At 56.9% G+C, this 20,891-nt stretch overlaps 9 protein-coding genes across 9 annotated transcripts; 2 read left to right on the top strand and 7 right to left on the bottom strand.

Moving 5' to 3' along the window:
* Positions 1 to 477: 477 nt before the first annotated feature.
* Positions 478 to 2,760, top strand: PLICBS_001826 (uncharacterized protein; the record flags this gene model as incomplete). The annotated part of the gene is made up of 5 exons (XM_018321424.1): positions 478 to 529; positions 619 to 796; positions 871 to 1,615; positions 1,673 to 2,265; positions 2,319 to 2,760. The coding sequence occupies 5 exons, from the start codon at positions 478 to 480 to the stop codon at positions 2,758 to 2,760; spliced, it is 2,010 nt and encodes a 669-aa protein (XP_018178903.1).
* Positions 2,761 to 3,014: 254 nt separating this feature from the next.
* Positions 3,015 to 4,682, bottom strand: PLICBS_001825 (uncharacterized protein; the record flags this gene model as incomplete). Its single annotated transcript, XM_065599915.1, has 7 exons — positions 3,015 to 3,157; positions 3,229 to 3,453; positions 3,512 to 3,621; positions 3,674 to 3,752; positions 3,806 to 3,870; positions 3,984 to 4,207; positions 4,272 to 4,682. The coding sequence occupies 7 exons, from the start codon at positions 4,680 to 4,682 to the stop codon at positions 3,015 to 3,017; spliced, it is 1,257 nt and encodes a 418-aa protein (XP_065455987.1).
* A 1,820-nt stretch (positions 4,683 to 6,502) lies between these two features.
* Positions 6,503 to 7,122, top strand: PLICBS_001824 (uncharacterized protein; the record flags this gene model as incomplete). Its single annotated transcript, XM_018321421.1, has 3 exons — positions 6,503 to 6,588; positions 6,666 to 6,843; positions 6,901 to 7,122. 3 exons carry the CDS (start codon positions 6,503 to 6,505, stop codon positions 7,120 to 7,122), a joined length of 486 nt encoding a protein of 161 aa, XP_018178900.1.
* A 130-nt stretch (positions 7,123 to 7,252) lies between these two features.
* Positions 7,253 to 7,651, bottom strand: PLICBS_001823 (uncharacterized protein; the record flags this gene model as incomplete). Its single annotated transcript, XM_018321420.1, has 1 exon — positions 7,253 to 7,651. One exon carries the CDS (start codon positions 7,649 to 7,651, stop codon positions 7,253 to 7,255), a length of 399 nt encoding a protein of 132 aa, XP_018178899.1.
* Positions 7,652 to 8,371: 720 nt separating this feature from the next.
* On the bottom strand, positions 8,372 to 9,941 carry PLICBS_001822 (uncharacterized protein; the record flags this gene model as incomplete). Its single annotated transcript, XM_018321419.1, has 6 exons — positions 8,372 to 8,406; positions 8,476 to 8,603; positions 8,664 to 9,538; positions 9,598 to 9,713; positions 9,765 to 9,791; positions 9,851 to 9,941. 6 exons carry the CDS (start codon positions 9,939 to 9,941, stop codon positions 8,372 to 8,374), a joined length of 1,272 nt encoding a protein of 423 aa, XP_018178898.1.
* A 2,482-nt stretch (positions 9,942 to 12,423) lies between these two features.
* On the bottom strand, positions 12,424 to 12,803 carry PLICBS_001821 (uncharacterized protein; the record flags this gene model as incomplete). Its single annotated transcript, XM_065599914.1, has 2 exons — positions 12,424 to 12,730; positions 12,799 to 12,803. The coding sequence occupies 2 exons, from the start codon at positions 12,801 to 12,803 to the stop codon at positions 12,424 to 12,426; spliced, it is 312 nt and encodes a 103-aa protein (XP_065455986.1).
* Positions 12,804 to 13,741: 938 nt separating this feature from the next.
* Positions 13,742 to 14,842, bottom strand: PLICBS_001820 (uncharacterized protein; the record flags this gene model as incomplete). Its single annotated transcript, XM_018321417.1, has 1 exon — positions 13,742 to 14,842. The coding sequence occupies one exon, from the start codon at positions 14,840 to 14,842 to the stop codon at positions 13,742 to 13,744; it is 1,101 nt and encodes a 366-aa protein (XP_018178896.1).
* A 1,317-nt stretch (positions 14,843 to 16,159) lies between these two features.
* On the bottom strand, positions 16,160 to 17,257 carry PLICBS_001819 (uncharacterized protein; the record flags this gene model as incomplete). The annotated part of the gene is made up of 1 exon (XM_018321416.2): positions 16,160 to 17,257. The coding sequence occupies one exon, from the start codon at positions 17,255 to 17,257 to the stop codon at positions 16,160 to 16,162; it is 1,098 nt and encodes a 365-aa protein (XP_018178895.1).
* Positions 17,258 to 18,764: 1,507 nt separating this feature from the next.
* PLICBS_001818 (uncharacterized protein) lies at positions 18,765 to 20,786 on the bottom strand (the record flags this gene model as incomplete). The annotated part of the gene is made up of 7 exons (XM_018321415.2): positions 18,765 to 19,001; positions 19,075 to 19,246; positions 19,301 to 19,512; positions 19,617 to 20,060; positions 20,123 to 20,409; positions 20,475 to 20,532; positions 20,598 to 20,786. 7 exons carry the CDS (start codon positions 20,784 to 20,786, stop codon positions 18,765 to 18,767), a joined length of 1,599 nt encoding a protein of 532 aa, XP_018178894.2.
* Positions 20,787 to 20,891: the final 105 nt, after the last annotated feature.

Here is a 20,891-nt window from a genome sequence, read left to right as displayed (position 1 = left end):
GCCATGATGATGAACCGCCCCCGGGTAGGCTATCTGCCACGTCCGGGTTGATGAACTGCGCGATTTCGTCCGTGTTCGTCCGTCAAGTGTTGCCGTGAATCTCAAATAATGGCTAAACTGAACGACATGGATATGTTAGACGGTGTAGATGGTTTAATTTCTTCGGCAGTTACCGAGTTGCCGCTGGGGCACGCCCTCATCCCACCCGGAGCCCCGGGTCCCTGCGTGAGATCAGCAGCGTGAAGAAGGGGAGCGTGTTTGGTGGGCAGGTGCTGCATTTGTAATCAGCGCCTCAGCGTCTGATCATGGCGCTGACCTCCAAGCCTTACAGAGCATGACTGACTGACTGCCTGGGTACCACCTGAAGCAGCGCATCTGGCAGGTCGCATTAATATCCACCAGGCAACTTCACATCCATTTGTGACGTCTGTCTGCGATCCGGAACCTGTCGCGTGCAAGACATCCATGTTGGTCCCCATGTCTGCAGGTTCAGACGGCCACGCCGCAGCACGGGCCAGCCGCCGAAAGGGTAAGAAGAGCCCATTCCATTCAATGTTGAAGCCGTGCAGTCATCCCACATTCATGCCCCGCAGTCGCTGATCCCTGATGAAAATGCAGCGTGCGACCTGTGCTTCAAGAAGAAGATCAAGTGCGACATGGTCCAGCCGGTCTGCTCCAACTGCATCCTCTACAAGACCGAATGCCGCACAAGCATCATCCGCCGCAAGGGCCCTGGACCCAAGGTGAAGGCGCCGCAACCACTGGCGGCTCAGCCGGAGAAGGCACCCTCTGAAACGTGAGTGAGCGTGCCTCATGCAGTTGGCCGGGCGGTGTGTCGCGATGTTGGCCTGCTTGCTAAAACGACGCCAGGAGCTCTGCGCCCGACTCGTCAACAGAGGAACGGCTCTCGCGCATCGAGAAGCAGCTTCAGCAGATCATCGAAATCACCAAGTCCCGGGCGGACACGCAATTCACCCCCCTAAACCCCGATGATGATGAGAGCAACTCCGCAAGCAACACAAGCCCTGAAGGCGCGGACAGCGCCAACGACAGGACCATTGCAGCCGACACGACCAGCTCCGTGCAGTGCTACTGTCCGAACGACGAGTTCCCGCTCCCGCCGCTGGAGGAGGCCATTCCCCTTGTGAACCACTACTTTTCCATCTTCAACCTCGTTGTACCCCTCTTCGAGCAGAGGGCGTTCATGGAGATCCTCAGCAACTTTTACCAAGGCCAGTCTCGCACCAAGGCCGCTTGGGCTGCCATCCAAGTGGTCCTGAGCCTCAGCTTGCGGACGGCGACGCCCGAGGCCCTGCAAGACGGTGGCGGGCCGGATCGCTTCCACCGGGCGAACTTGTACCTCAAGAACGCTCAGTCGGTGGTTTCGGATCTGGTCACGCGCGACGAGGACCTCTTGGGCATTCAGGTCCTTTTGGGCATCGTGATTCTGTTCCAAAACAGCAGCGACCCGAAGCCTGCTAGCGTTGTCATCGGGACTGCCATGAGGCTTGCGCACCGGTTGCAGCTACACTCGGAGGAAGCCACGAAGCATTTTACTGCCGAGGAGAATCTCCAGCGGTCAAGGATATTTTGGATCGCGTACACGTTTGACAAGGTATTTCAGCGTCATTCTGTTAATGCAGGCTGAACAAAGACTGATGACGTGACGAAGGACATTTCACTGCGCATCAAGGCCCCGTCAATACAGTCGGATGCAGACATAGATGTGCCGCTACCATCTCTCACCGTGTCCGATGGAATCGGGCTCATATGGTCCCAAGACGGCACCTCCCACTTCAATTATCACCGCCTCCGCGTCGACCTCGCTCACATCGAGGGCCAGATTTACGACCTCCTCTGCTCCAACCGCGCCAGCAGGGTGCCTCCCGAAGAACGGAAGCGCAGGATCTGCCGCCTCCAGATCCAGCTGAACCGGTGGTACGAGCGCGTACCGCCCGCGTTCCAGATTGACAACGCGGCCACAAACCTCGCGCCGACGGAGCTGGTCATCGTCACCAAGATGCACCATTCGTACCTCCTCGCGACGGTCATGACGCATGGCCTCTACAGCCACAATGCCGAATGGCTCAAAATGATCAACTCGCGGAACCAGGGCGCCATTGAAGACCTTGCCCAGGCGATGGACAGCTGCGCGACCAAGGCTCACACTCCGCCGTTCCCAGGTGGCTGGAGCAGGTGTGTCGAATTGAGTCGTGGGTGCATGGAGCTCTTTGAGAAGTCTACCCCGACTGAATGCCTCGTATGGTGAGTCAAGCACTGCAACGTCTCGCATCTGACCAGTACTAACAACGCTGCAGGCAATGCTGCTGCCCTCACTTCTCTGGCCTCATCGTCCTGCTGGCCAACATGCTCATCAAGCCGAACCACGAATACATCTCGCTCGATCAACATCTCACCACCAAGGCCATCCAGCTCTTCGACAGGCTTCTCGAGTTTAATCCGTCGGAGTCGATCCAGAAGATACGCGTCATTGTCGGCGGGCTTTACGACCGAGCGTTTGAGGAGGTTAGCCGCGTCAACGCCGAGCGGGCAGAGGCAGACGCAAAGGCCGGGTTCCCGTCGCCAAACATCGGCATGTTCTACAACGCCGCGAGCGAGGAGTTCTTTGTGGAGCAGCTCAAGAGCGCGAAGCCGGACTTTGCCCCTGGAGGCTTCGATCCGTTTTCCTGGGAACGACAGGGGGTGGCGTCAATGGACTGGGGCTGGGGCTTTGATGCCGTGGACGCGACACCGCCATGAGGACATGTCCGCCGGCCCAAGCCACCGGCTGCCGGTCACACGCTGCGGTTAGATCTTGTCAATGTCGAGCTAGGTAACTTGGATGTCGTGAGACTGGTGTTAGACATGCGCGTTCTCGGCGTTTGGCTTCCTCAATTGAAGGCGCAGACAGTCTGGGCGACCATACAAGGGCGACATCAATCCCATCTCCGATCAGCTCAATATAGAAATAAAGAATTAATGACAGAGACTCGCGAGTCGCCCGCTGCATCGCGTCATTGCCCTGGCACGCCAACGACCTCGCACTCGAAAAAGTCCGCCGGCAATCGGAAGGCCGGGTTGTGATCTTGCATCGCCTTGAGAGTCGCGCGAACGATATCGAAGCCGAAGTTGAACTTGTACGTGTCTTGCATGCTCCCTTGTGATCCATGAGTCAGGCCAAGCATGCCCAATCTTCAAAAGTAGGGCTGGGCAGTGTGTCGTACTCACTTGGTATCTTGTCCGGCTCCAGGTACTGGCGCAGCTCGTGCTGCACTAGGTCAAACTGTTCCAATCCAGCGTTGCTGAGGATCTGGATGGCGCTTGCGCGCTTGCAGCGGACTTGATCGTAGATTCCAAGGCGCTTCTCGATCTCAGAAGGGCTGGATGCGCCGTGGAGGACGATCCCGATGGCCAGTCCGTCTTCTAGGCCCTGCGCACCGCCTTGCCCGTGGTCTGCGAGGCAATGGGTGAGATGCCGCACTCGTCGCACTTTGTGCGTCAATGCACTTACGTGGAAGCATGGGATGTGCAGCATCCCCGGCGAGAGCCATCCGCCCCTTGCACATGGTCGGCAGCGGATGCCGATAGAGCAGCGGGTAGCGCTTTGCCTCTTTTGCCTTTCTGGGAAGGAGTTTAGAAGACTTCAGTCGGGCCGCGTTGATGCACGACATACCTAATTACCCCAAGGAGCTTGGGGTGGAAATCAGAGTACCTGTCGAGAACTTGCGAAATATCTACGCTGGCTTGCCAATCTTGGGCGTGTGAGAACAAGCAATATGCGACGGGTGGCAGCGTAGACACATACTCTCTGCACCGCCTGAGTCCATGTTTTTGTCATAGAATACACCCACAAAGTTGAAAATGGTATTGCTAAGGTCGGTTAGCATGGTCACAGCGAAGAGTTCATCATTTTACCGTACTTCCGACACGGGTATGACACAATTCTTCGTTTGGTTGGGCCGTGAGGGACAAGGCGAGCCCACCCGTTGCAATCTTCAACCCAGAATCGCGTATCTGGATCCTCCTCGAGCGCGGCAGCCGGGATCAAGAATCGATAGCAGGAATTGGAGTGGACGGGCGGGACGGGAAAGTTCTTTCGTCCAAGAATGACATCCGAGGCCAGTGAATGCACGCCATCGGCCGCTATGACAATATCGCCGGTAATTTCTTGGCCGCCTTGAAGGAATATGGAAGGCTTCGAAGAGTCCTGTTCCCTGGCCTCTGTCAGTATCGAACATCCTTCATATAGTAGAGAACAGCGGACAACTGACATAAGCGACGATGTGCGTGCTCAAATGGATCGTCACGGGAGCGCCGGGTCCGTCCTCCTTCGTGGCCAACCACTTGAGGGCGTCGTGCAGGTCCACGCGATGCGCATAGAACAGGTCGGTCCCTCCAAAGGCTCGAGGGCCGCCCTTGGGGGGTACAACATTCCTCAGCGGCTCGAGAGTGAACGGGTCGAGGTACCTGATGCCTCGTGAGGTAACGAAGCGCCACCGAACGGGGTCGAGGCCCCAGGCGAGCAAGAAGCGGGTAGCATTGGGCGGGACGTTGATGGCTGCCCCTATCTCGTTGTTCAGGGCTGAGCGCTCGTAGACGTGGACGTAGTGGCCCGCACGTCGAAGGGAGACGGCGGCAGAGAGGCCCGCGATGCCCGCTCCGACTACGAGGACGTTGAGCATGCTGGAGGCAAAGCACCGGAGGTTGAGAGATGCAGTTGACGACCTTGAACGAACGGTAGAACCCTGAATGTGAGACGGCGAAGATGTCGTTAGATCTATAGCTCTGGCGAGATAGACAGCTGTAGGTGGTTGAAGGAGAAACGAAACACCTTTGGATGCCGGACCTTGGCCAGGGCGAGTGCGGCCTACCAAGGTCATATGTTAGAAGGCCTTGCAAGAGGACCGGCGACGTCGTGACACAGAGTACAACATAATACGCCGCGACACAAAAGCGGATCGGAACCAGCCTTGATTAACGCCGGAGGTACAAAAGCATGCCGCGACGTTATTGCCAATCGACACATCCATTATGCCTTGACTGGCCGGGCGGGCGCAAGGGAAGCCTACTTCACTGACTAGCGACAGGTCTGAAGGGACATACTTTCAGCTCTATTGCGCAAGGCCTTTCGCCTCATGTCGCCTGGCTATCTCCCGTTCTCGCAGAATGTGGCAGGCAGAATGTGGCAGGCGAACATCGAACGCTGTGCTGCATGAGCGATGAAGTTGCCGATTGCCGGCAAGCCATCAGGTCTCGTCCGCCTGCTGGCTAGGGCGCGTCTTGACAGTTACCACGTCGAAGACCAAACGCGTGCAAAGCAACATGGGCGAATGGTGGTTGTTGCCGAGCAGTTTGAGAGTACTCCAGCCCGTTTCACCGCGGCTGCGACTCCCACCATCCCGAGATCATCACGAATGCGAATGGCACTTCGCCCCGCGCGTCTCGGGATAGTGGGAGCACTGCCGGAGCGAGAGCGAATCGCTGCGTCATTGTCTCAACAAAGGCCGTGCTGTTCTCGAGCGTTAATGAGTTGGCAGAAACAGGATGGGGCCTCGCGGGCGCGGTAGGCGGGCGCGGTCTTCCGGAGATGGCACAATGACACACATGACACTGTAAGATAGCGGGAGACGAGGCTTAACTGGGCCGCCGCCCACCCTTGGGTCTTGCAGCAGCCACAGGGACCCAACTGCCGGTTCCCGGTTGTCCTGCTGCGGCACATGCAGGTGCGTTGACTTCGTCATGCAATCTTTCGACGGGGCTTCCAGGCCATGATGTATTTGTTTGTTGGCACGGACTCTGTGCTGTTAGTGGATAAAGCCCACATTGCACAGCAATGAGCAATCCATGCTGTGACTTCAGCGACAATCGGGGTAACCTGGGCCTGTGGTCAGATGTCAGCAGTGAGCACCGAAACCCCCGCATGTGCCCTCTGTAACACCCTCGCAGGGTTCGTGCTGCGCCTGGGGGAAGTAGCATGCAGCAGTGGCAGCACTGGCTAGGCTTCATGCTCCCAACTGCCCGATGCCACACTCTGCAATCCACCATCCGCCAACGTTCTGCAAGTCCAAAGGCGAAATGGTAACCGCCACCTCAACCATCAGAGATCCGCCTCTACCAGAGAGCCGGGACAAAGTCAGACGCGGCTGAGGCCCGCGACAACTACGGCATGATTGGCAACACGCGACGTCTTGATTGGAGCCTGACACCCCTCCGGATGGGAAACGGCTCGGGGCGCACGAATGGCACGGCCGTCGCGTTTCCTCAATTGGCCCGCAGACCAATCGCCTCATTTCATGGCGTTTGACGCGATCGCTGACAGCACGAACGAGCGTCGGGCGATGACGGCTAAGGAGACATCCGTGGCACTGCAATTGCACGCCGCGATACAGACATTAGGAGCTCGCTCAAGCTATATAGCAATGAGTGTGTGCACCTTGATGGAACAATAGCCCAGAGCCGAAGTCATCAAACTGGCCAATATTATAGCAGACCACCAGCCGAAATGTCCGTCGCCGCCGAGTTTGAGGCGGCAAACCAGAAGTACGCGGCGTCCTTTGCAAAGGGCGGCCTGCCACTTCCCCCCGGCCGGTATTTATTACACAGCTTCTTGTCTCCCAGCCCTCTTTACAGCAAGGAATGGTTGCCTAATATAGCACTCCGTCCAGAAAGGTTGCGGTAGTCGCGTGCATGGATGCAAGGCTGGACCCAGCCAAAATCCTCGGCCTGGAGGAGGGCGACGCCCATGTTATTCGCAACGCGGGCGGACGCACAATTGAAGCGTTGCGATCAATTATCATCTCCCAGCAGCTCTTGGGGACCCGAGAGATTGCCATTGTACATCATGTAAGGCGTCCATCATGAATATATTGCCCGTCTTTACGATTCTGACAGCGATTGAAGACCGACTGCGGGATGCTCACCTTTTCGGATGAGGACCTGCGGTCCAAGGTGAGAAGTGAATTGGCCGAGAACGTCGACCATTTCGCCTTCCTCCCTTTCAGCGACCTCAAGGCAAGCGTCCAAGACGACATTCAGATTCTCAAGAAGAGCCCGCTGGTGCTCGATGTACCCATCACGGGCTACATCTACGACGTCAAGACTGGCAAGATTGACAAAGTCTAGCTGTGAGAGGTCCATAATGAGGCAAAGTATTCGTGTAGCAATTGTTTTCTGGCTATAAAATGTCCGCTGCTGCCAGAGTGCCTGCCATCTTGTGCGACGCCGAGCCAGAGCCGGAGAAGGCGACTCAACTTCACGCTGGGGACGGCCGGTTGGCCAACACGATGCGATACCCGTCTGGGTCCTCAAAAGTTTTGCCGCATCTGTCCCAGTAGGGATTGAATGCCGGAACCGGCTCGAAACCGCTGCCTTTCATGCGCGCGACGGCCGTGTTGAATTCGCCTTGCTCAGGTAGATAAAAGACCAGCAGATTGTCCTCAGTTGGCGCCCGACCGGCGTCGTGCCCTCGCTTCGTGGTGAACTCCAGATGATACCCAGCGTCTTTGTGTCCAATCATGATGCCATCGAAGCCCTCATGCTCGTCAAACTTGAGGAGAACTGTGAAACCCAGGCCATCGCAGTAGAACGGCAACAGCGCGGCGATGTCGTTGGTTGGACGGGCCACACGGAGGTGGGCGGTGGCGAGCGCCATGGCGATGGAGTGCAGGGCCTCAAACCTGGGAGCCTAAAAGCGAATCCTTCTATATTGACGGCCCGAGCAAGATCAGTCGTTGTTCTGCGCGGCCATGGCTGTATTGTTTCGATCATGGAAAACTTCCAGGGCGCAGCCGAAAAGGCGGGGGACCCTGAGGCCTTCCCGTTCTGACGCCTCCAGTGGCCAGAGCGAAAGCCGTGGCCTTCGGCCGAGCCGGCGCGGAGAAGTGGCCTGTTCCCGAGCGAATGGAGCATCCAGCCATGTCCCCAGATTGATGCCATTGCACGCCCTCCGGTCTTTCCAGCCAATACTAACACTCCCAGCTAGGGGCGGCCTAATATAACATGCGCAAATGTGTACCGTCGTCACGAGGTCACCGTCGAGGTGCACCAGGTCAGTCACCCGGTGCTGACCCCGTGTTGTGCGACATGCAGAGACTTGAACAGTCTGGTGTACGGCGGCCAGAGCCGACTGATCAACACCATCGTCGCACATTCATGATGTCGCCCTTGTCCTCCACAGACATACCTCGTATCAGAATATTTGCTCTGCATCATGTAGTATGCTTAAAACGAGTGTAATGGACCCAGCTGCGCAGCTGTGCTTACGGCCAAGTTGGTTGAGCGCAAGCGCGCGGAGCTGGGCAACATTGAACCCAGCGCCACGGCGCGGTCTCTTCGGAAACACTCCCAATCTGCCCTGGTGTTCAATTCGGGTTTACGCAAATGCGCCAACGATTGACATGCCCATGGCTGAAAATTTTCGCGTTAGAATCCTTGCACATCAAGCCTCGGCGTGATCTCGACGGCGTTTCGACTTACCTCCTAGCAACACCCAGCCAAAAGCCTGTGCCTTCTTTTTCTTGTTCATGAGCCTGTTGGCCTCCTCGGACAAGAAGTCTTCGGCCAAAAGGTCCACCAGTGCAGCGTAGATAAGAAGACCAGACGAACTGCCGACGCGTTAGCTCGCGATGTTCGCGATTGAGAACGGTGTGCGGTGCCAATCTCACATTGCATTGAAGAGGCCGACGATGATGAGACCGAAAGCACTCTGAGGATCGTAGGATCCGCGAGTAATCAAACCAATAGCCTGGCCAATTGGCGCAGTCGTTCCAAAGGCGACAACCAGGAGCCATGGTTTGATGCTGCCTTTCGGGTACGGAACGGCGGCAATACGTGAGCCCAAGCCGAGGCCCTCGAACATCTGATGAAACAGGATAGCGACGAGAAGAATGACGAAGCCATCGATGGTGATTGACACCGTCATCCCAACAAAGACTGAGTGAAACAGAATGCCGCCCTCGAGAAGCGTAATGTTGGTCGACATCTTGCGGTAGACGTCCGGATCGACCAGCTGGTTCTCTTCGTCCACATGAGGCTCAGCTGCTGGTGCAGGCTCCTCCTTAGCCGACCCGCTGCCTCCATTTGCATGGATCAAGTCGACCATCAAGTTTTGCTGACGGACATATTGTTCGTAAAAGACGATGAACCAGGCAGGCATAGTCGACAGGCTATCTCGCTTGCCTTCTTCAGAGTATGGGTTGGGCGGTCCTTGGTGATCGTAGACGCTGCTTGTTCCGCGGTACCCGCGTGAGCTTTCTTTCTCGAGGGGATACTCGGTGACCATGCTGTTCGGCTTTTGTGTCATTCCATATGGGTACGCCGGAGGCACTGGGTTCTGTGGATGCGCGTGCTCATGAACGATCGTCTCGCCTGTTGGGCCACCATGTGAGTGCCCGCCAGTTTTTGCGTTGAGCCACATCTCGATGACAAAGAGAACAAAGAGAGACCCCATCATAATGACTCCCGGGAGAGCTGGGTAGTCGTCTGTGAAGAGGTCCGGAAGGCATGGGTCGTTGAGGCTGCTAAAGGCGGTCGGCAGAAGCTGTGCAGGTGCTGTTAGGACAACGAGAGCTGGTTCATATCGAGCTGGTTGGGTCTTACGTGGACAAATGCAGTTGCAATGAGAACACCGGTGCCAAAATGCTTGCATGCAAAGAATATCTTGGGAGGTATCTTGAGCCACTTGACCTTCTTTGCCACGACGGGAAAGCCACATCCTTCATGATATGTCAGTGACCATCTCAACCGGTCCAAAAGGGGAACACTACCAATACAAGAGGCAGCCAAGACCAAGACTTTGTGATGTAGCATGTCAGTCATGTGGTGTACGAACGGTTCGAATACATCGACGTACACAAGCCGGCAGTATGTAAGGCCAAGTCATATTCCTCGGTAGATGCTGCCCCTCCTCCACACTGAGGCTTCGGGGGCTTGGCTTCGTCCATATGGACTGTAGGGAAAGTGGCCTCGGATGAATGGGTCCAAAGGGGTCTTTAGTAACGACAGTTCAAGAAGAGAAGGAAATCATGCGCCACAGTTGAGACTGTCAGGTCCTCGAGCCAGCTCGAAGCCCACGAGAGATTAAGAAGGCCCGACCAGCGAGCGGAACAAGCCCAAAATTGGCCCAGCCAGATCCGTACGTGGACTCGACGGATGGTATAAACAGTGCAAGCATCTCAACAAGCCCCAGCCTGGTGCGGCTGTGCCAGGCATTTTGTATATGATATGGCCGTGACATGGAGTCGCCAGTGACTGCCGCACCAAATTAGATCTACTCGCAACGCACGTAGCGCAAGCGAGCACATGCCAGTCAAACGAAACCAGACCATACTCGTCTCCTGGTTCCTCTGAACCTTTCGCAGGTTGGTCGTCACAGACCAACTGGTACACCTCTGACGAGGAGGCATCGGTCGCTTGCCGAGAGACCCTCACACAGGCACATCTTCGTAAAGGCCCATTGGCCAGTTCAAGATCTGGAGCCTGTTCGTAACAGAGCAGAGGTTGCACTAACACGCGGTTTTTGGTTACGCTCGGTCGAGGGTCTGGGCGTGATCGCTACCCAAGCTGTGTCAGGGCTGCGGCGGGACCCAGCGCTGGCGTCCGAGCGGGCTCACCGGAGCCGACGCGCTGAAACGTCGTTATCCCCAGCTGCCCGCGTGCGCTTTTGTGAGTATGACCAGGGAGCCCTGGAAATCCTCAGACAGATCAAGTTTGCGTGTAACAGCTGTCAGTCTTGGGTACGGTACCGGCAAGAGGAATGTTCTCAGAACTTCTCAACGTGCCATGGTCTCGCGGTCTGACCTCATCCTCCGGTAAACTCTCTCCGCAAGCCCTGAAACATGATCTCGGGGACCACGGACGTCTTCATTATCGCGGCCCATGCGATGAGAAGGGAAGCACACGTGATCGCTCTGTTGCAGATAAGCGCTTGCGATGAATCGCTTTTCAGCTTGCAGTGGTCTGGTGGCAGTAGGGCTTTAGATGCCCAATCGCCCACAATGCAACTATCGAACAGACATGGACTACCCAATGCCAATCAAATGGAAGGCATTACGCGGCTGGCAGATTCCCCAGATGTGGCGTTAACTGAGATGGTACGGTCAGGGCATCGCATTGCTTGGCTAGCGGACCCATGCACTACATCTCAACACCGGTTCGGATCTGGAGATCCCGTTTCGTTGTCAATGCAACAGGCGTGCGATCAAACTGGCCACTACGAGACAGCTTCGAGACAATGCATTCTAATTTGGGCGGTTCAGCTGGAAATGCAGGCCTCAGCGAGCTCAGGTACTGCGCAACCGAAGACTAAAGTGTTCTCATGCAAACATCAACCCCAGGGTGCTACATCAGGGTCCCATATTGCCCGACTTCAAGTCACAGTGGTCCTAGGCTCTGCGGGGTACATCCTCAGAGCGGTCTCTGTTGCAATGAGATGAACCTCTTATCTCTTCGTAAAGTCAAATCACTGCGCACCGGCCCGCCAAGTGCGCTTTGGCATAGTCTCCCGCTGCCCCGTATGCAACACGAGAAACATGTAACTGGGCACGTCCCGGCGTCTTTGCTGGGTCACGAACATCGAATCTGTTTTCTTTAAGTCCCGACCCGTAGCGCTGGATTGTAGCAATCGCCTGGCGGGCCGCTCCTGACATGGATCCAAGCTTTAGCTGTCTTCCCGCATCGCGCTCGGCTGGATCAGATATGCCACGACTAAACAGCTTCGGCGGGAAATTTTGATACTGGCGGGGATGTAGTGTTTATTTGATGCTTGCAAAGCATTGCATGGCCCTGCCGTGTCAAGTGTCACACACAAGTTCAGACGTCGTTCGTCACCAAAAGTCTGAAGTGCATTGATGGGGCCCAGACACTTACAGCGCGAGCCGCGTCATTGCCCGCGAGAAACACGCCACAAACTTGGCAGTTGAGCGCGACGAGGGTGATGCAGTGGCCAACGTCGCAGCTCATTCAAGCGATTTGCTTCCCAGAGTGTTCAATCCCAACTCGGTGGATGCACGGGGGCCACTGTGCACAAAGGAAGTCTGGCGTCAAAGTGTAAGCAAGCACGTAAGTCAAGCCACAGGTCGAGAGTGGTCATCAATCCTATTATCCTACCAATATACATGGCAAGGCCTATTACCTCTGCTGCAATGGGTTATAATAGTACATGCATGTCCCTGGCCACCGAGATGCCAATTCGCAAACCGAGAATGCCCAGCTAAATGACAGAACGGGGTCCCGCAGCCGTATTTCTTGGGGATGTTTCGTGCCGTGCTTGGCAACAGAGAAAGAAGTCGGGGCTCCGATCAGGCACGAGACGTATCAGGCACACGACACCCCAACCGCCAAATATAGCAGCTGTCCTTGACAAATACAGAAATGCAGGTGGCGAGACGATCCCTGACCCGCGACGCGTCGGCAACCAAGGTTCGATCAATGGCAGCCCTTGCCGTACCGCCTCAGTCGCGCGTAGTTGTACGGCAGCGGGGCCAGGAAGCCCGCCGCCATGGCGACGATCCCGGCGACCCAAAACGCTGGTGAGTCTAGCGAGACTTGGCCACCGGTCAGGTAGTACTCGACGGCGTTCTCAGCCGCCTCCATTGTGATCATTGAGATCAGACTCATTCCCGCTGCGGTCCTCGCCGCCAGCTTCCACGAGAGGCGATCGCGGCCGAGCCGCAACAGCACCGTCTCCAGCATCATCGACGTCGACAGCCCGGAGACCACTGCGCAAGGAAATCTGTCAATATATGCTCTGCATCGAACCGGCGGCGATGGGAAGACGAACTAGAAATCGCCATTACCCACTCCATACCGAGTTCTGGGTAGCTGGACTGGAGGAACCACATGGCGGAAAAGTCGCCGGCCGTGCAACCGACGAGGCACCGAAACGTGTTGACTGTGGCGCGCCGCCACGTAGCGTTGGACGTCCAAAAGGCTGCAGACGCGATCGAAGCCGTACTCGACTGCTGAGCACCGCCGGGTCGTGAGGCGTCATGGCAAGGCGGCCCGGGAGTCTTGGAACAGGCCAGCCTGCCCTGGACGAAGCTGTGACGCACGATTCGGCTCTGGAGACGCGCCCTGCCCAAAGACTGGAGTGCGCCTACATGCCGGGCGCAGGTGCGCGGCGATGCGAAAGACGATGCCATGATTGCTATGCGTTCAGCCGCTATTGCGCTGTACGAATGCAAAATGGTTTCCGGGTTCCATGAGCTTTGTCGTTGACGAGTGCGAGCGATTTGAGCGGAATTCGCCTCCAGTCTGCGTCCCTGCGACGCGTCGGCCGCACAAAAGCCTCAGGCAAGTTTGGTGCCATTCATCACAGGCGGCTTGGCCCGACTATCTCCGTCGGCATACTATCCAGACTGCCGAAGGCATCATTCGGGTTCGGAGCCCAAGGCCAGGTTCAATTAAGCATAACTAGAGATCGGAGATATAACCCGAGGTGGGAGGCCATCTCCTGACACATGCGGCTGTCCGGCTGCACTTCCAGCAGACCGTTGAGAGCGATTGGGTTTTAGTGGCAGCACGGCGGTTCTGCCAATTGCCCAGGAGGCCAGCAGTGGCGTTCGGGGGTCTCCGGCCACCAAGCTGTGCGGTGCCCTGAAACGCCCTTGGATCAATACCCCTTACGGAGGTCTCCCTCAACGGTACACATCATCGAGCGCAGACGCGTCAAGAATATTTTAGGGTGAAATTACTCACATACTTCATTACTTCAGAATGCGTCATGTCAGTAGACCTACTTGGGCTATTTATCACACCCGACGCCAAAGTCCTGGCAAACCTCTCTCCCCTGAGCCTTCACATTCTCCACCACCCATAGGCGAGCATTGGAAAAGACAAAGACCTTACCCGGCGCAAAGGCGAAGTTGTTGCTCATCTCGCCGACAAATATCTTGCCCAGGAACTCGCCCTTTTTGTTCCAGATGTGAACACCGTCTCCGCACGATGCCCAGACATTGCCCTTGGTGTCGCAGTGCACGCCATCGGGAAAACCCGTGTCCGCCCAAGCAAAGGTCCTGCGGTTGGCGAGGCGCTTTTTGTCGATGACATCAAACGCATAGATTGAAGACGGACCCGTGGGGACTGTCTTGAACTGCTGGCTGCCCGTGTCGGAGACATACAGGGTCTTGAGATCGGGCGAGAACTCAAGCCCGTTTGGCTGCACGAAGCCGTCGGCGACGACCTGGATGGCGCCCGTGTCTGGTTCAAAGCGGTAGACCTGTTTCGGCTGGGTAGGCTCCGCGCGGAAATGCTGGAAGTAGCCGTAGTCTGCGTCGGTGAACCAGAGGTCGCCGGTGACGGGGTGCTGTCGGACATCGTTGAGCGAGGAAAAGTTGCGGCCAAGGAAGTTTGTCAACACAGGCGTCGACTTGTTGGTGTTTGGGTCAACGGCCAAAAGCTGCGAGGGACGCTCAAAGTCTCCCTCGTCACAGTAAAGCTGCATTGGCGGTGTCTGGTTCCGCTTGGCTCCCGGAGGATAGTAGTTTGTTCCTCCATTTGCCTCGGCCAAGTCTGGGAACTGCGTGCTGTAGAACGGATAGTCATCGGAGTCGAGCGACACGACGGTGATGTTGATATTGTCCTTGAGGCTCTGGAAATTTGACGTGACGTAGAGGGAGTTGTCCCGCTTGTTGTAGATGCCCGCCTCATGGAACGCTTCCCAGGGGAGATCCCAGACCTTCCGCGCCTTGGCATCTCGGCCCAGCACACGGTAAAAGTCGTCGTGGTAAGCGAGCAGCGAGATTGCTGGCTCGATGATATTGGTCGCGGGAAGTTTGGCAAAGTAGCCCGCGTCGGTGGCCAGGGCCGCCACGTTGACGTCGACAAAGTGCGACAGATTCGTCATATTGGCTGCAACACTGGGCAAGGATCCCTCAATCGGTGCGATTGATGCGAGAGAGCCCATCTCTCGCCAAGTTCCGCGAGGCCAGTCCTCGGGCTACTTATCGAGTCTGGTCCGTTGCCGATGAACACTACGCAAGTTCGCCATGGATGCAACATGACCCGGGATTCTCCCCGCGCCTGCTCGCAGACCTGCAGAAATACCCCACTCGCAGCAGTGCCTGACCGTGGTAGCGAGTCACCGACTCTACCGAGAGCCCAAGACAAGCCTGCCCGCTTTCTTCCCGCACATCGCGCCGCGCTTTCCTGGTGGAGCGGTCCGCGGCTCGATTCCCAGTGGTCTGGTCCTTGGCTGTGGATCAACAACAGGCGCGCTCGGCTTCCAAGTACTCAGCGGCGCAAAAGCTGGCTACATGCTTCAGCTTACCCGGTACGTATGGCTCTCCAGGTCCAGATCAGAAGAAATTCTGCCATCGGAGGGCCGGAAGATGGCGAATTCTCCGGACGCACTTCTAAAGGCAGATAACGTTTCTGGATGCCTAACCGTGTACTCGGCGACAGTCGCGATTGACAGTCGCGATGGATCGAAAACGGGGATGACGCATCGTGAAAAATGCAACGATGTTGGCAGTGCAGAAGTCCACCTGAAGACTTGGCGCAGGAAGTCTCAATCCCTACTGCTGGCCATCATTACGGCAAGTAAAGGAGTTGACCGACGAATACGGCAAGCAAGCGCCACTTATTAGAACGGGCAAAACCTGCCTCTTTACCATCTCAAGCGGTACTGAATCTATTATACCTCCTTGGTCGCTGATGCTGGCTTGGCTGGGCTGCGCGGCTTGAAGGCATTGCCCCCACCATAAAGAATTGCGGCTGCTTACAGTGGACTGCCACCCACCTTGGATGTGACCCAAGGCGACACTGTATCACAAAGGTTCCTACACTGTTGTCGCAGTCCACCAGCGACCAAGAGTAAGCGAGGGCGAAGTGGCGGCCGTGATCGGTGTTCCATGTACCGTGTGGATCGCATGCACCCATTGCTTGTTTGTTTGACGCAGATACAGCTGCGTCTGCGTCGATTCCCATGCGCGGCCGAGCTGGTGAAATGGCCCAGTTGGGCCTTGGCTTCCATTCTGTAAGCCGCCGTGCATGATGGTCAACACCTCGCCGTGCCCGACATCCATGACACAGATTCTCGATGGCCGGCGGTCTGAAGCTCACCGTCCCTTTGGCAGGCTTATGCTGTACATTATATGCGTGATATACATGGCGTAATCTATCAGTTGTGCCCCATCGTCGTCCTGAGCGACGGCCCCATCATCTACGGCCTTGCCAAATGCGCCTCCGACGATACCGACGAGGCACAGCCCGCTTCGGTTATGTCCTCAGTTGACGCCTGGCCAGCAGACCGGCTGTCCGCCGGATCCGTCGGCTGTCTTCCCGTGCGACTGACTGTTACGGCAGTCGTCTTGACCACCTCCAGGCCTTGTGGCTGCGCGCCCTCTTTCTCACTGTCTCTCCGCCCTGTCCCGACGTGCACCTCGTACTCCGTTTCAGTCGGCGCGCGCGACGCGTTGAGAATATACCGCTCGAGCGCAATGTCAGTTGTGTTGTGAGCGCGGCTCGCATTCATGGAACCGGCGTTGCGCAGCAGCTGCGAGAACTCGACGAGGCGATTGAGCACGCTGAACTCGGCCTTGAGCTTGATACTGTAGACGAGCGCTTTCCACGCCGTTTGCAGGTTGTAGTGCTCGGTGAACTCCAGGACGAGAATGCTGATGTCGAGGAGCACGATGAAGACGTTGACGAGGATCAGGTGGCCCATGACACGCCTGGTCCCTGAGTTTGCCACGCCGCGATGTAGCTTGAGCAGCTTTGCCGTCTCATATATGTATAGGCCGGAGATGATGACCTCCTGCACAAAGAAGACGGTGAGCTGCAGTTTCTCGAAGATCGAGTAGGGCTTCTCGAATGGCCCAGGGTTGTTGGAGTTGGTGCCGTAGACGAGAATGATGACGGGCACGCCGAGCCACACGGCGTTTGTGATGATCATGATCAGGACCATGCGCAACCGTGCCGCATTGTGCAAAACAATGTGCAGGCGCGAATACAAGACGAGTGATTGGCCTGTGATCATTGTGCACCACCCGATGAGAATGATCGTGGCCTGGGCGTAGCCAGAGGGGTCAGCCCGGAGGCTGCGCACCAGGTAGCCGACCGCATTGAAGGCGATACCCCATGTCGCGACGAGGAAGCTCCAGAAATAGAGGCCGCGGTATCGCTTGAAGGTGCTGGCGATGAGAAAGTTCAGCTCGACGACATTGTAGAGCGCGATGCTGATGAAAACGATAATGGTTAGCCAGTCCCCGCGGCGGTGACCTGGGCGGCCATTGGTCGACTCGTCATCGCCTGCGCCCATGTCGGTTTACGGGAGGGTCTCCAGGCCTGTCGATGTCATGTCCGGACGGTGCTTCGTGACATTGTTGGTGGCGTCGTTGGAGGGGAATGTTGGATGAATGTCCAGGGGCTGGTGAAATGAAGCAGCAGAACTACACCTGGCAGTCTGGCTTCGTCGCGTGCAGGTTCGTGATTGAAGAAAGGCAGGTTTTGGACAGGTTCGGTGCCAGCAGGAGAAACTAATACCAGACGGCACAAAGCGGACGCAAAGGCGATCGAAGAACTCAAAACCTTCTTCGTGTTCAGGCCTCAGGACGCGAGCGCACAGCTGGCGCTGGATGGCGCCCTTCAGAGACCCCGGAGATCTTCAATCCCCTGAGCATGGCAAGCGAATGAATCGCGGCATCATTTGCAAAAGGACTGGGGCCCCTGCAAATGCGGCGACGCCATGAAGAGACGGTGGACGCCACCCAGGCTTGAGCGCCACCGGCGATGATCCTCCCAAAGACCGACACCCGGGCAAGCGTTGTTACAGCAGGCACGCCAAAGGTAAAAAGTGTAATCAGCTCGCTCGTTCGGTAGAAGCTGCTTCTGGGCCGGGACGCTACAGAGGAGCATCGGTAGTCCCCGTTCTGCAATTAAGCTGCTTCATAGCTGTGGAGATTGACTGGAGAGAGCCAAATCGAGGCCTGGGCCGACGGGGCGGCTGCGGGCCGTAGCACAGACCACAATCCAGCATCTTCAAAAGTTCAGACGGCCAGCTCGTCTCGGCCTGACATCGTATTTCGGTATACAGACCCGGTCCTGCTTCCAGCGCACAGACCGAGCCCCGGTCAAGCCGAGCCTTCGAAACCAAGATCTGTCCGCGCCGAGAGGATCTTCGCCGGGTCGCCATCGCGCCGAAAAAAGGCGCCCGCCAGCCTGCGGGACCTTCCGTCTGGGGCAAGCGATGATGTGAGATCCAGTCACAACCGATGCCGCGTTAACTTTTGCGCCCGTCCTTCCAGCCACATTGAAACGGCGCAAACCTTGCTTCATGTGGGTGGCGATTTGCGGCAGGAAAACGACACCAATTGCCAAAGCCGAAGGAAACAAGCACGGCCGAGAGGAGGTCCCGTTGGTAGCCACGGCCACGGTCAATGACTCGCGCCATGCATTGCGCAGTGTCGCGCCGACCGGCAGGTCTCACTGGGCCGCCGGCACGCGCGTGCTTTGGCTGGCTGGGCACTCCTGACGCTTCACCAGACTCGTAACACGGCTTGCGGACTTTCACGAATTAGTGGCCTGGGCAGTGCACTTGACAAGGACAAAGGAAGGGGACATGGGGACCTGGATTTACAGCTGAACGGGCCGAAAGTGATCAGTCGGTTCCCCGCGAGCTAATCCGGACGACATGAGCACGTGGAAGACAGAGTCTCGTTTGCACATTCGCTGCCGTTTGGCTACTTCTCCCAAGACACCGCGAAGTGCTTGCTTGTGCTCGTACTCTGGACATATCCCCGCACCTACACTTCAATCGACCGACGTCTCTAATACATGTATCGGAAAGTCACAGCCTTGTCGCCCTGCTCGGAGAGCTCCTCGGGCGTCATGCTGTGGTGCTCCCCCGCCGCGAGGCGCCGTTGCCGCTTGCTGTTGATGGCCCGATACGACACGAGCAGGACCAACGCCGCGGTGATGCCCAACGCGATGAAGCCGAGCTCGAGCCCGTGACCCAGGAAGTATCGAGGGCTGTCGGGCTGACGGTAAAAGTTTGATGCCATGGCCTGATTGGACGCCTTGTTAGAACATTGCCCTCACCCACGAAAACGCGCATCGCGAACTGGAGGTATGACTTACGCCGCCCAAGTTCCCCACGCCAATCTGGATGGCCATGCCCGCGCTTCTCTTGTAACTGCCGGACAGGTTGTTGGAGAGCCAGGTAATGACACCCGGGAAAGCCGGATAGATTGCGCAAGCCGCGATGAAGACACCGCCGTACACGACTTTAGGGTTCGACGACGAGATGCACCTATAGAGGTCAGCTTTAAATCGCAGCCTGACACCAAGAGCTGGCTAGACGCACATGGCAAAGCCGACGGCCATGATGCACATCAGCGTGATCATGAACGGGCTGCGCTTCCCTACTCTGTCGGAGCAGTAGGCGACGATGACGGCCAAGATGGCGGCCGTGATGTAAATTGGGACGGTCATGAGCTGCGCGGTACTCGATTTGTAGCCCAGGTTCTTGATGATCGTAGGCAGGAAAAGGCTGATGCCGTACAGAGGGCAGACAATCTGTCAAGTCTAATGTGAGCAATTTGCCATGTGCGTGCATGTAGCGGCCAGGACAGAATGGCCAGCGGGCAGGAAGGAATCCGAGCGAGAGGCATGGCACTTACACCCCAGTACACAAAGATGTTGACCCAGATTTGCCAGTCCGCAAAGGCTTGCCGGACATACTTCCACTGGAACTCGTCCGCCTCGCCAACCTGGATTTGCTCGGGCGTCGCGGCACCGCCCTGGATGTCTTCCCCAACCGTCACGGGCGTCTGACCTTGGTATCTCAGTCGGCGTACGACAAAGTCGCGTTCCTCCTCGGTGAGGAAAGGGGCCGTGTCGGGGAAGTCGTAGATCAAAAAGAAGGCGCAAAAGGCGACAAGGACCGTGACGATGCCTTCCAGGATGAAGATCCATCTCCAGCCCTCAAGACCGCCAACCCCATCCATCTTGCTGATGCCAAAGGCCAGAAGTCCACTGAAAGCGCCTGCGATGGATGCGGCCGAGAAAAACATGGCCTGGCGAAGCTGGATTTCGTGTCGGCAATACCAAAGCGTGAGGTAATACTGTGCGGGCGCGATCAGCATTTTGTACTGAGCGGGCGTTGCTGGTACTGTCTATCACTTACCGCGACGCCAGGGAACAGACCGGCCTCGGTCACTCCCAAGAACAAGCGGGCAACCAATAGGCCATGGTAGCTCTTGACTATGCCCATGAGGGTCATTACGAGACCCCAGGCAACCATGATGAGCGGAAGCCATCGGCTCGGGCGTAGCCGCTTGAGCAAAAGGTTGCTGGGCACCTCAAATGCCGCATAAGTGAAGAAGAAGACGGTCAGACACCAGTTGTACTGGGCCGGCTGCATGTTCAAATCCTCCTGGAGGCCTTCAATTTTGGCATTGCCAATGTTGCCACCTGCGCCGGACGAGAAACATCATCAGCAGGCCGAAACGTTTGTGCGAGTGGCGTTGTTAACTCACGATCCAAGAAAGAGAGTAGATACAAGAGGGCCAACATGGGTATCAGGCGAATGTCCATCTGCCACCCCAAGTAATCAGCGGCGACGAACTTCAATGTGCCGTTTTGCGTTGGTGGCAACTCACCTTCCACAGTACCCTCTTCTCCAGCTCCTTGTTCTCCTCTGGTGAACGCGCCTGGGCCCCAAGGCCCTTGACATGCGACAAGGGCACATCTGTCATGCTGCCCTGCTTCTCTGGCGTTTGCGTCGCGCCAGTATCGGCAACCTGGTGGATGCCGACTTTCTCGGACGAGTGAAGCGAAGCCGCCTCCATCGTGGGCGAGAGGCTCTACTGCAGACTGCGAAGGAGAGAGAGTTGACGCGGCGTTGTAAAAGTCTGTGCACGCGACGAGATTGCGGTGTCACAAGGGGGGTGGGT

Source organism: Purpureocillium lilacinum (assembly GCF_023168085.1).
Source record: "Purpureocillium lilacinum CBS 284.36 DNA, scaffold_2, whole genome shotgun sequence".
NCBI lineage: Eukaryota > Fungi > Ascomycota > Sordariomycetes > Hypocreales > Ophiocordycipitaceae > Purpureocillium > Purpureocillium lilacinum.
This window is presented reverse-complemented; position numbering and strand designations above follow the sequence as displayed.